The sequence below is a fragment of the Chelonoidis abingdonii genome, chromosome 7 (genome assembly GCF_003597395.2).
Source record: "Chelonoidis abingdonii isolate Lonesome George chromosome 7, CheloAbing_2.0, whole genome shotgun sequence".
Lineage (NCBI taxonomy): Eukaryota > Metazoa > Chordata > Testudines > Testudinidae > Chelonoidis > Chelonoidis abingdonii.
Window position 1 is genome coordinate 73,404,278 of NC_133775.1, and position 12,167 is coordinate 73,416,444.

At 44.5% G+C, this 12,167-nt stretch overlaps 2 protein-coding genes across 2 annotated transcripts; both read right to left on the bottom strand.

The window, feature by feature from the left end:
• Positions 1-375: 375 nt before the first annotated feature.
• On the bottom strand, positions 376-2,772 carry LOC116837419 (protocadherin alpha-8-like). Its single transcript, XM_032801772.2, has one exon. The coding sequence runs from the start codon at positions 2,770-2,772 to the stop codon at positions 376-378; it is 2,397 nt and encodes a 798-aa protein (XP_032657663.1).
• A 2,525-nt stretch (positions 2,773-5,297) lies between these two features.
• On the bottom strand, positions 5,298-11,332 carry LOC116837420 (protocadherin alpha-3-like). The gene is made up of 2 exons (XM_032801773.2): positions 8,966-11,332; positions 5,298-5,321 (listed from the first exon to the last, which is right to left on the bottom strand). The coding sequence occupies exons 1-2, from the start codon at positions 11,330-11,332 to the stop codon at positions 5,298-5,300; spliced, it is 2,391 nt and encodes a 796-aa protein (XP_032657664.2).
• Positions 11,333-12,167: the final 835 nt, after the last annotated feature.

Here is a 12,167-nt window from a genome sequence, read left to right on the forward strand (position 1 = left end):
AAAAGGTTGCCGATCCCTGGTCTAGAGGGGTTGCTGTTCTGTCAGTAAAGTAGTGTAAAAGGCATCCCATGCTGGAGGGCTAAGGGGACACAGCAGTTCAGCTTGCACTCTGGTGAAACTCACAACCTTACTGGTCTGAACTGATAAAAGAAGGAAAGAAAGAAAGAAAGGAAGAAAGGTCCCTTTCATAATGATCAAAAACTTCTCCACTCCTCATAGTTCAACAACTTCTACCAAAAGATGAATATAGTTTTAGATTAGGCATCAATAAAATATACCCATTAACCATATATGAATCAAGAATATCATTTGTTCTTGTCAACAATTATACATTATTTTAGCATTTCTTAAATACCAGAAATAACACTAAGAGCCCTATAAACCCCTACTGGAACTCACCTGTCCACTTGAATTCGGTGTAAGTGTCTGCTGTATCTCTTTCTTCCCGTTCGCCGTAGAGTTAGGGAAGTTGGGGCTGAAAATCATGAGATCATTCTTGGCGGTGCCTTCTCCTACACACAAGTTCCGGCTCTGGCGCTGGGAATAGGACCAACTCCCCACTTCGCTCGCGCACACCACGGTGGCTTTCCCAGGCCCGCACATCACTTCCGGACCCGGGTGGCATCTCAGGCCAACGTACACGACAATCACCAGCACAAACAGCCCGGACACCGAGCAAATGGCGATCATTAAAGACACGTTCATGTCAACCAAGGGCCCTTCGCTCCCGCCCCTTGGCCTCGAGTCCCATCTCACAGCCTGGGCACTCTCCACCAGGGACAGGCTGACAGTGGCTGTCGCGGACAGCGACGGCTCCCCATGGTCCTTCACCAGGATCACGAGGCTCTGGCTGGGGCCGTCCGCCTCCTCCAACGCCCGCGTCGTGCTGATCTCCCCGCTGTACACACCCACCCGGAAAGGCCCCGCAGCCCCGGGATCCTGCACTTCGTAGCGAAGCCACGCGTTGTAGCCGGAATCCGCATCCACCGCTCGGATCTTGCCCACCACGTGCCCTGCGCCGGCAGACAGCGGAACCAGCTCGGGCCCTGGCGAGCCGCCGACAGAGCCAGCCGGGGACACTGCGGGCGCGTTGTCATTTGCATCCAGGACAAAGAGCTGCACACTCACGTTCCCGCACAGCGACGGCAACCCGGCGTCCCTCGCGTTCACCTGGAACTGCAGCACTTGCAGCTCCTCGTAGTCCAAGGGCTGCAGGGCATAGATCTGCCCGCTCTCCGAGTGCACCGAGATGTAGCTGGACAGGGGCTGCTCTCCCACACTTCGCTCCACCACCGAGTAGCTCACAAAGGCGTTTTCCCGCAGGTCCGGGTCCCAGGCCGACACGGTCAAGAGATGGGCCCCGGGCGGGTTGTTTTCCTTCACAAACACCGTGTAAACGGGCTGAGGGAAAGCGGGGGCGTTATCGTTCACATCCGAGATCGCCACCAAAATGCTGCTGCTGGCCGAGAGAGACGGGGCCCCTTGGTCTCTGGCTGTCACCACGATCTTATATTCAGACACTCGCTCCCGATCCACGGCCTCCGCCAGCACCAGCGAGTGATAATTCTTAAAGGTAGAGACGAGCCGAAAGGGCAGGTTCGCGGGGATGGAGCAGGTGACTTTGCCGTTGTCACCCGAGTCCCGATCAGAGACGCTAATAAGAGCCACCACTGTCCCCGGGGCAGCGTCCTCCGCTACCGGCAGGGAAAGGGAAGTCACGGCCAGCTCTGGGGGGTTATCATTCACGTCTAAAACTTCTATCAAAATTTTGCAGTGTCCGACCATTGGAGCGTGACCTTCATCTGTAGCTCGGACTTGAATTTCATACAATTTAGTACCTTCAAAATCCAATTCTCCTTTGATTCTAATTTCTCCAGTATGAGAATCTATTCTGAACATGTCTTTTACTTCGGGAACAATAAGAGTATTAAAGGAATATGCAATATCCTTATTAATCCCCTCATCCAAATCGGTGGCATTGAGTTTGATGACTAACTCCCCAACGGTTGTATTTTCTGTTAAACTGACCTCATACACGGATTGACCAAAGACAGGCGCATTATCATTCACATCCAGCACCGTGATCACCAGCTGAACTGTGCCCGTCAGCTCCAGTTTGCCCCCATCTGTGGCAGTGAGTAATAAATTATGAAGAGGGATTTCCTCTCTGTCAAGTGACTTCCTTAACACTAGCTCAGGAGATTTGCTTTTGTCGTTTTTCTTTTGTACATCTAGAGTGAAAAATTCATTAGAGCTCAGTTTATAGGTTAGCTGCGAGTTTGTACCAATATCTGCGTCTGAAGCGCCCTCTAGTGGGAAACGCGAACCCGGCAGTCTTGATTCTGATATAAACAGATTAAATTCATTTACGGCGAACACAGGAGCATTGTCATTTATATCCCCTATCTCCACTTCCACGTGAAATATCCTCAGCGGTTTGTCCACTATCACCTCCAGGTCAATGGCGCACAGGGGGCTCTGGCCGCACAGCTCTTCCCTGTCTACTCGCGAATTAACAAACAAAACGCCGCTCTGCAAATTTACCTCAAAATAGTCTCTCCTGCCGCTGGAGACCATCCGGAACATCCGAGACACCAGCTCCGCCACCTCCAGCCCCAGGTCCTGGGCCAAGCGGCCCACAAAGGTGCCGTGTTTGGATTCCTCCGGCACGGAATACCGGAGCTGGCCGCTACCCACCTCCCAGGCCGTGTGCAACAGAAGCAGCCGCAGCAGCTGCCTGGTTACCAGGGAGTCTCGCCGGAGAAGAGTCATCGCAGAAACACTCCTTTCAAAATTCTCTGGCTAAAGATGTGAAGAATGCAAATAATTTTAAAATATATTTTAAGCCTTATTTTTGCAAACTGCTCCGTCTAATCCCTCTGCGTCCGGTTTGATCCGCCCTTTGATACTGATGTGGTTCGCAGTACGAACCAGGGAGGGGTTTCTATTTACTTTCTCAGCGAAGGCCTTTTTTGGTCTACAGCGACACCATGTGATGAAATGTAGAAATGCAACATAATTGTTGTGATTATTTTTATTTCATATGCTTGTATTTTTTTCTTATTGTTCTTATTCTTGTCCCTTTTCCAGAATATGTTTTCAATATGTTTTTAAATTGTATAAAAATACGCGTATTTTAATTTGTGATAACTTAGGGTATATTGAAATACATTGTTTTCATTATATATTCAGTGGTAACATTAGTAGCGCCTGTGTGCCGATAACGCCTCTTTTCATTGTATGAGTCTCTATCATGTTCACTGTTTATTTTCTCTTGTGATGACTTCAGAACATGAGCCCCTTAAAAAACTGCGATTTTCAAAACAACTGGAGGGTTTATGAAATACATAATTTGGTTTATCAGCTTATAACCTGTCCGTTTTTCTATTATTTTATTTTCCTTGTCATGTATGTACGCGGCACATTTACATTTTACTATACAGATACCGAACATCGATTCCCTGCCTTGAAGAACTTAGACTCTAAGTACCTAGTCCTGTATCTTTAATTCTTAGGAGCTGATTCCTACCTACTAAGCTCAGTGGCGTTACTGGTAACGTGAGTAAGAGATTGCAGGGACGGGTTTAGAGGCTGATATGATGAAGTGCACTTAGGATTTAACTATTGAACGCTGTGCAATTTCTTAGTATCCATCGATCTCTATGATCACACACAGCTGAAATCTATTTTCTTGCCGCTTGTCTCCACACAGGAAAATGCCCTCCTAATTTCTCATCTATAAAGAGTAATAATTTGAAGTGCGGCGTTTGAGAGTAAGCAGAAGAGGCAAAAAATAATGAGTTGTAAGTGAATTAGTATCTCCTAATTCTTCTTCAGTAGTCACCTCTTATCCTGTATTTTTATTATTTAAATACATGGGGGAATCATGACAATTCTTATTCCTGACTGGCATCAATACCCGCTGTGAGGAAATTCGTTTTTCAGAACTGATTGGGTTTTTCCAATACATGCTTGATATTTTAAAAATATTTTCCCCCGTCTAAATAGTTTATTTATTATTACTGTTGTTCTTGCTGCTGCTACTGCAAAGAAGAAGAAGAAGAATTTACATTCTTTTAGCAACACTCATTCTCTGGGATCCATACTGTCTTTCAGATTCTACAAAGGATCACTCACCTGCTGGGTTGGTATGTAGCAATATGTAAATTAACCACGTCAGCCAGTTTGTATTATCAATACACACAACCGCTTTTAGAAGAGCAAGTGCACAGCACTATATCGAATTATAAATGCCATGGAGAAATTCCTGGCAGATAACGATCTTCCCTCTGAGAACATTCGATGTAGATGCATTCATATAAACAAAGCACAATAATGCAAAACACATTATAGGTTCTCGCATACAATCAATTCTTTTTACATATTGTATTTAAAATATTAATTTGCATAGACTCCGATTTCATATCTGACTCTTCAGATGCAAATTAATCGGTGTCGAGGCCCTTCTCCACCTCTTCAGCTGCGGCAGTATCTTCTGTCTCTTCCACAGACTTGAACGTTTAGAAATTGTCTTCAACGTCAGTGTATAGCTGATCGGGGTATAAACAACACTTTCCTGTCCGCTTTCCCCAAATCATTCGATTAAATAACGTCTTTGCATATTTTATCTAAAATTGTCATGTAATGTAGGTAAACAGCTACTTTAGTTATCTTGAAAAGCAACCGGTGCGCTAGCATCTGCAATAACTACGATACGAAATGACACCGAGCTTCAAGTTATTAGTACGGCACATGCACAGATTTAGATGAGGGTTTCTTCCCCACCTTTAGAAAGTCTTTTAGTCACGAGCACTGGATGGGAGTCTCTAGTATCAGACCACTGTAATCATTCAGTTTAATTTTCTAAAAAGTGAACAAAGATTAGTAGACTCTAACCCACCAAGAACATCAGTAAGTCTCAGGTGTCTCCTAGTGGTCTTCTTCATGTCATTCATTTTGGAAAGCGACATATTGTCCCTTGCCAGGCCGGAAAGAGTATAAGCACGGAATGAGGCTGTAGATTCTGGAAAAGTAGCTTTCTTCTTCTCAGTGCTTCGAAATCACTCCACAAATCTCTCATCTGTCGATTCGACTTTGCCCTTTATTTAACTAAAGGTCTGCAAATTAGCTAACTGAATGACAGACAAATTTAGAAGCAGAGCAGAGCTCTTCATCCAAAGCCCATACTCTATTGCTGGGCTGCTCACACGCACATGGAGGGAGAGAGGCCATCATCTTCCCTGTCTATGTTCTACGACAGAAAAAAAACTTCTGCCTGGACAGGGGTTCTTGTTTTTCTAGGCAAGACACACCTCAGACACCTGCGAAGCAATTCCAGAAAAGAAGGACAAAAGAAATGCTCAAAACCAAAATCAAATACTGAAAACGATTAGTGGTGCTTGTATGTGCTCTGCTCCCCTCATAAACTTATTACCTCTCTTAAAATATTTTTGAAAGATTAATCATTTGGAATAGTTAAGCAAAATGTGAAATCGGTCAGTAAAAGGGAAGAATATAGGATTATTTAGAAAGTATGCGTTTGTTTAATGCCTAATTCCTATAAAACAATTTATGATAATTTACTTTGCATTTATCAGCATTGAATTTCATCTGCTGTTTTTTTGCCCAGTCACCCAGTTTGGGGAGATCCCTTTTAACTCTTCACAGTCTGCTCTGACTTCACTATCTTGAGTAATTTTGTATTATCTGCAAACTTTGCCACCTCACTGTTTACCCCTTTTTCCAGATCATTTATGAATATCTTGAAAATAACTGGTCCCAGTACAGATCCCTGGGAAACACTACTATTTACCTCTCGCCATTCTGGAAACTGACCATTTATTCCTGCCTCTTGTCTCCTGTCTTTTAACCAGCAACTGAACCATGAGAGCACCTTCCCTCTTATCCCATGACAGCTTACTTTGCTTAAGAGCCTTTGGTGAGGGACCTTGTCAAAGGCTTTCTGAAAGTCCAAGTACACTGTTATCTACTGAACATCTAAAAAAATGTTAGTAGATTGGTGAGGCATGATTTCCCTTTACAAAAGCCATGTTGACTCTTCCCCAATATATAATGTTAATCTACCTGATAATATTGATCTTTATTACAGTTTCAACCAATTTTTCTGGTACAGAAGCCAGGCTTGCCAGCCCGTAATTTCCAAGGTCATCTCTGCAATCTTTCTAAATAATTGGTGTCACCTTAGCTATCCTCCAATTATCTGGCACAAAAGCTCATTTCCGTGATAGGTTACATACCATATTTAGGAATTCTGCAATTTCATATCTGAGTTTCTTCAGGCCTCTTGGGTGAATAGTCTATCCTCTAGCCCTGGTGACTTATTACTGTTTAAAGTATCAATTTGTTCCAAAACCTCCTCTATAGACACCTCAATCTGGGACAGTTCCTCAGATTTGTCACATAAAGAGAGTGGCTCAGTGTGAAAATCTCCCTCACAGACTCTGCAGTGAAGACCAATGCAAAGAATTCATTTAGCTTCTCTGAAATGACCTCCTCTTTGTTGAATGCTCCTTTAGCACCTAAATTGCCCAGTGGCCTCACTGGTTGTTTGGCAGCTTCCTGCTTCTAGTGTATTTTAAAATAATTTTGGCTTTTGGTTTTTGTGTCTTTTTCTAATTGCTTTTCAAATTCTTTTTTTGGCCTGCCTGATCATACTTTAACATTTGACTTGCAGAATGTATGCCCTTTTCCATTTTCTGTAGTAGGATTTAACTTCCAATTTTTAAAGGATAGCTTTTTGCCTCTAAATGGACTTTTTTACTCTGTTGTTTATCCATAGTGGCATTTTTTGGTCCTCCTACTTTGTTTTTTTAATTTGGGTATTCATTTAGTCTGAGCATCTACTATGGCATTTTTTCAATGTTTTCATGCAGTTTGCAGGCATTTCACTCTTTTGGCTGTTCCTTTTAATTTCTGTCTAACTGGCTTCCTTATTTTTGTTTAGTTCCCATTTTGGAAGTTAAATGCTAATGTGGTGGGTTTCTTTGGTATTTTCCCCCTTACTCAAGGATGTTAAATTTAATTTTATTATGATGGCTATTACCCAGTGGCTCAGCTATATATACCTGTGGGACCATCTCCTGTGCTTCACTTAGAACTGTCAAGAATTCTTTCTCCCCTTGTGGGTTCCAGGACTAGTATCTTAAAGTAGCACTTATTAATGGTATTTAGAAACTTAATCTCTGCAGCCTGGCTTGAGGTGATATGTACCCAGTCAATATGGGGATAGTTGAAATCCCCCCTTATTACTGAGTTTTCTAATTTTATAGCCTCTCTAATCTCCCTGAACATTTCACAATCATTGTCACCATCCTTGTCAGGTGGTTGGTAGTATATTCCTACTACTATATTATTCTTGTTTAAGCATGGGATTTCTAACCATAGAGATTCTATTGTACAGTTGAATTTGTTTAAGATATTTACTATATTATTTAACTCTGTGCTTTCCTCACATACAGTGCCACTCCCACAGGAGCACAACCTATTCTGTCATTACTATATATTTTGTATCCAAGTACTACTGTTTCCAGAGATTGTCATCATTCCACCAAGTTTCTGTGATTTCTTTTATTATACTAATATCCTCATTTAATACCAAATTCAAGGTATCAAATTCACTCATATTAGTATTTAGACTTCTAGCATTTTCATATGAGCACTTATAAAATTTGTCACTTTTTAGTTATCTGTCTTCATGTGATGTAACTGAATGGGATTCTTTTTCATCCGACCGTGTCTCTTCACTTTCTATCAGTACTATATGAAATAAACAAGAACTTTAAAAATTTCATCATCTTAATTTTTTCTTACTGAAATAGGGACACTTAAAATGCCCAACAGATGAGGACGTGTTACAGACAATGTCTCAAATTCAGATTTGAAAAAATACCAAGTAAGCAGGGCCGGCTTTAGGCCTATTTGACCGATTCCCTGGCATCAGGCCCGCGCGTTAGGCCCTTTTGAATTTTTTTACTCACCCCCGCGCCCGTGGCCAGAGCGCTGACCAGAGGGCCGCAAGCCCCGCGGCCCCGCTCTCCAGGCCGGAGCGCTGCAAGCCCAGCGGCCCAGCTCTCCCGGCGGGTAATCTGAACTGCTGGCGAAGACCGGGAGCGCTGCCTGGTGAGCACAAGCCTGCCCCCCACCCCAGGAATCGGGCCCTGCACCTGCTAAAGCCGGCCCTGCAAGTAAGGACTCACCTTTCCAACGCAATTTTGTAAACTAATGCTTCTTTTCTGAAGCCTGAGGGACATTGGGATTAACAACAATGAAAACATTTCTGGGTGAGATTTTGCTCAAATGCAAATATTTTTTAGAGTTTTTTAAGAATAAAACCAAATTCACACGAAGGATAGCACATATGAGGATGTTTTCGCGAACACCATGCAAACCTAAACTTGTAAAATACGTTACCGCGAGGTATAGGATCACTGAGAAAAGAAACACACTGGAACAACCAGACTTTTTATCAACCACAAAAATGCTGAAAGTCCTAGTATGCATAGAGAAAATCTAGGGTAGATTTCTTTAAAATATATAGATCTGAAGAAATAGAAATTAGTGAAAGGGAATAGGACCCTAACGTAAATACGTGTCGGGTAACGTGCTAATATGATCATATCTATTTCCACCAATGGAAAAGATGTTCACCGTTTATCTTAAAATGCTAGTATGATCTTTTTTAAATGAACAACTTTATCCTTAAATTTGCAACCGCTAAGGAGTTTACATCGACTCATACTATTAATAAAAAAGCCGTTCCCATAACAAATTACCGCTCACCTGCTTTCCAATAGTCAGTTTGGGAAATTTTGCTAAACGCGATTTCTACGTAAATCATGGTTTTCACCTAGACCACATTATGAAATCCTAATACTGTAGCCAATATAAAAATCCTGTAAAAACTTTTATATCTCATATATTTTTGTGAATGAACTACAAGACTGACCTGTCCATCACAGATTAGCTGCTCCCCTGTCCAGTTCCCCTCAATCTTCGAAGAGGGAGGAAAGTTGGGGCTGAAAACCATGAGATCATTCTTGGCGGTGCCTTCCCCTACACACAAGTTCCGGCTCTGGCGCTGGGAATAGGACCAACTCCCCACTTCGCTCGAGCACACCACGGTGGCTTTCCCAGGCCCGCACATCACTTCCGGACCCGGGCGGCATCTCAGGCCAACGTACACGACAATCACCAGCACAAACAGCCCGGACACCGAGCAAATGGCGATCATTAAAGACACGTTCATGTCAACCAAGGGCCCTTCGCTCCCGCCCCTTGGCCTCGAGTCCCATCTCACAGCCTGGGCACTCTCCACCAGGGACAGGCTGACAGTGGCTGTCGCGGACAGCGACGGCTCCCCATGGTCCTTCACCAGGATCACGAGGCTCTGGCTGGGGCCGTCCGCCTCCTCCAACGCCCGCGTCGTGCTGATCTCCCCGCTGTACACACCCACCCGGAAAGGCCCCGCAGCCCCGGGATCCTGCACTTCGTAGCGAAGCCACGCGTTGTAGCCGGAATCCGCATCCACCGCTCGGATCTTGCCCACCACGTGCCCTGCGCCGGCAGACAGCGGAACCAGCTCGGGCCCTGGCGAGCCGCCGACAGAGCCAGCCGGGGACACTGCGGGCGCGTTGTCATTTGCATCCAGGACAAAGAGCTGCACACTCACGTTCCCGCACAGCGACGGCAACCCGGCGTCCCTCGCGTTCACCTGGAACTGCAGCACTTGCAGCTCCTCGTAGTCCAAGGGCTGCAGGGCATAGATCTGCCCGCTCTCCGAGTGCACCGAGATGTAGCTGGACAGGGGCTGCTCTCCCACACTTCGCTCCACCACCGAGTAGCTCACAAAGGCGTTTTCCCGCAGGTCCGGGTCCCAGGCCGACACGGTCAAGAGATGGGCCCCGGGCGGGTTGTTTTCCTTCACAAACACCGTGTAAACGGGCTGAGGGAAAGCGGGGGCGTTATCGTTCACATCCGAGATCGCCACCAAAATGCTGCTGCTGGCCGAGAGAGACGGGGCCCCTTGGTCTCTGGCTGTCACCACGATCTTATATTCAGACACTCGCTCCCGATCCACGGCCTCCGCCAGCACCAGCGAGTGATAATTTTTAAAGGTGGAGACGAGTCGAAAGGGCAGGTTCGGGGGGATGGAGCAGGTGACTTTGCCGTTGTCTCCCGAGTCTCGGTCAGAGACGCTAATAAGAGCCACCACTGTCCCCGGGGGAGCGTCCTCCGGCACCGGCAGAGAAAGGGAAGTCACGGCCAGCTCAGGGGCGTTATCGTTCACGTCTAAAACTTCCACCACCAGCGTGCAATGTCCAGTCAAGGGGAAAGCACTTTTATCAGTTGCTTCGATTTGTAGTTCATATAAACTGATATTTTCGAAGTCTAATTCTCCTTTAAATCTTACTTCACCAGTGTTTGGATCTAGACTAAACATGTTTCTTAAATTAGGATTAAAAGAATTACTAAATGAATATGAAATGTCTTTATTAATTCCCTCATCTAAATCGGTTGCATTGAGTTTAATGATTAATGTCCCATTAGTCGCATTTTCTAACAAACGCACTTCATAGACAGATTGATTAAATACAGGCGCGTTATCATTGGCATCCAGCACCTTGATCATCAGCTGAACTGTGCCGGTGAGCTCCGGTTTGCCCCCATCAGTAGCAGTGAGTAATAAACTATGCTCAGAGGTTTCCTCTCTATCCAGAGGTTCCTTTAACAGAAGGACTAACGATTTTCTTTGCTCGTTATTTTTCTGCAAATCTACATCAAAATAGTCATTTAGGCTGAGTTTATAGGTTAGCAGAGAGTTTGTACCAATATCTGCGTCAGACGCGCCCTCTAGTGGAAATCGCGAGCCTGGGCGTCTGGATTCTGAAATAAATAGATTTTTTTCATTTACGGGGAACACAGGAGCATTGTCGTTTATATCCTGTATCTCCACTTCCACGTGAAATATCCTCAGCGGTTTGTCCACTATCACCTCCAGGTCAATGGCGCACAGGGGGCTCTGGCCGCACAGCTCTTCCCTGTCTAGTCGCGAATTAACAAACAAAACGCCGCTCTGCAAATTTACCTCAAAATAGTCTCTCCTGCCGCTGGAGACCATCCGGAACATCCGAGACACCAGCTCCGCCACCTCCAGCCCCAGGTCCTGGGCCAGGCGGCCCACAAAGGTGCCGTGTTTGGATTCCTCGGGCACGGAATAACGGAGCTGGCCGCTGCCCACCTCCCAGGCCGTGTGCAACAGAAGCAGCCGCAGCAGCTGCCTGGTTACAAGGGAGTCTCGCCGGAGAAAAGCCATTGCGGACACAGGGCGGTGTCGCTTATCCAATAAAATCCCAGGTTTTGCCAGATAATAAGTATGCTTTAATATATCCGGCCACGTCTATGAAGAGATTTAATTCAAGTACAATGTCAGGCAATCCTGGTGAATATCTGATTTGCTGCAGATTTTAGTATGGGGACATGGGGGAGGAGCTGTATTTTCCCCTTTCTATGAAAACGTATTTTTAGTCAACAGCGGCACCTTGTGACATAAATATATAAAGTCCGCTACTAGCTATTGTTTTTCCTTATATTTAATGACTCTTAACTTAACTTTCCTCTTGTCATGAACACTGTTCAATCATTAGTCCGAGGCCTAGTATACTGATCTTCCAAATAATTCCCCCTTTTCTTTTCTGAAGGACAGAAATCGCTTAAATTATGTTTATGATTTTATTGGTAAATATTAACTATTTTGAATAAGTTTTTGAAGATTTTCTTGACATCTGACCTTAACTTCAGAGCAGACAATCCTCAAAGATCTGGAACAAGTCTAATACTGGGAGATTTCTGTCATAAATTCTGTTTTGTTGAGGTGTGGCTGTTGAAACTGCTGTGGTCAAGATCTCTGCAAACAATATTATATTAGTGATATTTAATTTAATGTCAAAATTAATTGTATATCATACTTGTTTTCACTTTGGCAAACAGAGAATATCTATAACAGGTGCATATGGATCTTACATATATCTGAATGCATTCTGGAATAAAGTAGTGATGAATATATAACAGAGACAAGGTAGGTGAGGTAGTATCTTTTATTGGATCAACTTATGTTGGTGGAAAGGTCAAGATTTCGAGATTCACAGAGC

Excerpts from the sequence above, each read along its gene's own strand:
- LOC116837419 (XM_032801772.2), bottom strand. The coding sequence starts at position 2,772 with ATGACTCTTCTCCGGCGAGACTCCCTGGTAACCAGGCAGCTGCTGCGG.
- LOC116837420 (XM_032801773.2), bottom strand. The coding sequence starts at position 11,332 with ATGGCTTTTCTCCGGCGAGACTCCCTTGTAACCAGGCAGCTGCTGCGG. Across the intron at positions 5,322-8,965 it reads AGCTAATCTGTGATGGACAG|GTGTCTGAGGTGTGTCTTGC; the intron begins GTCAGTCTTGTA and ends ATTGCTTCGCAG.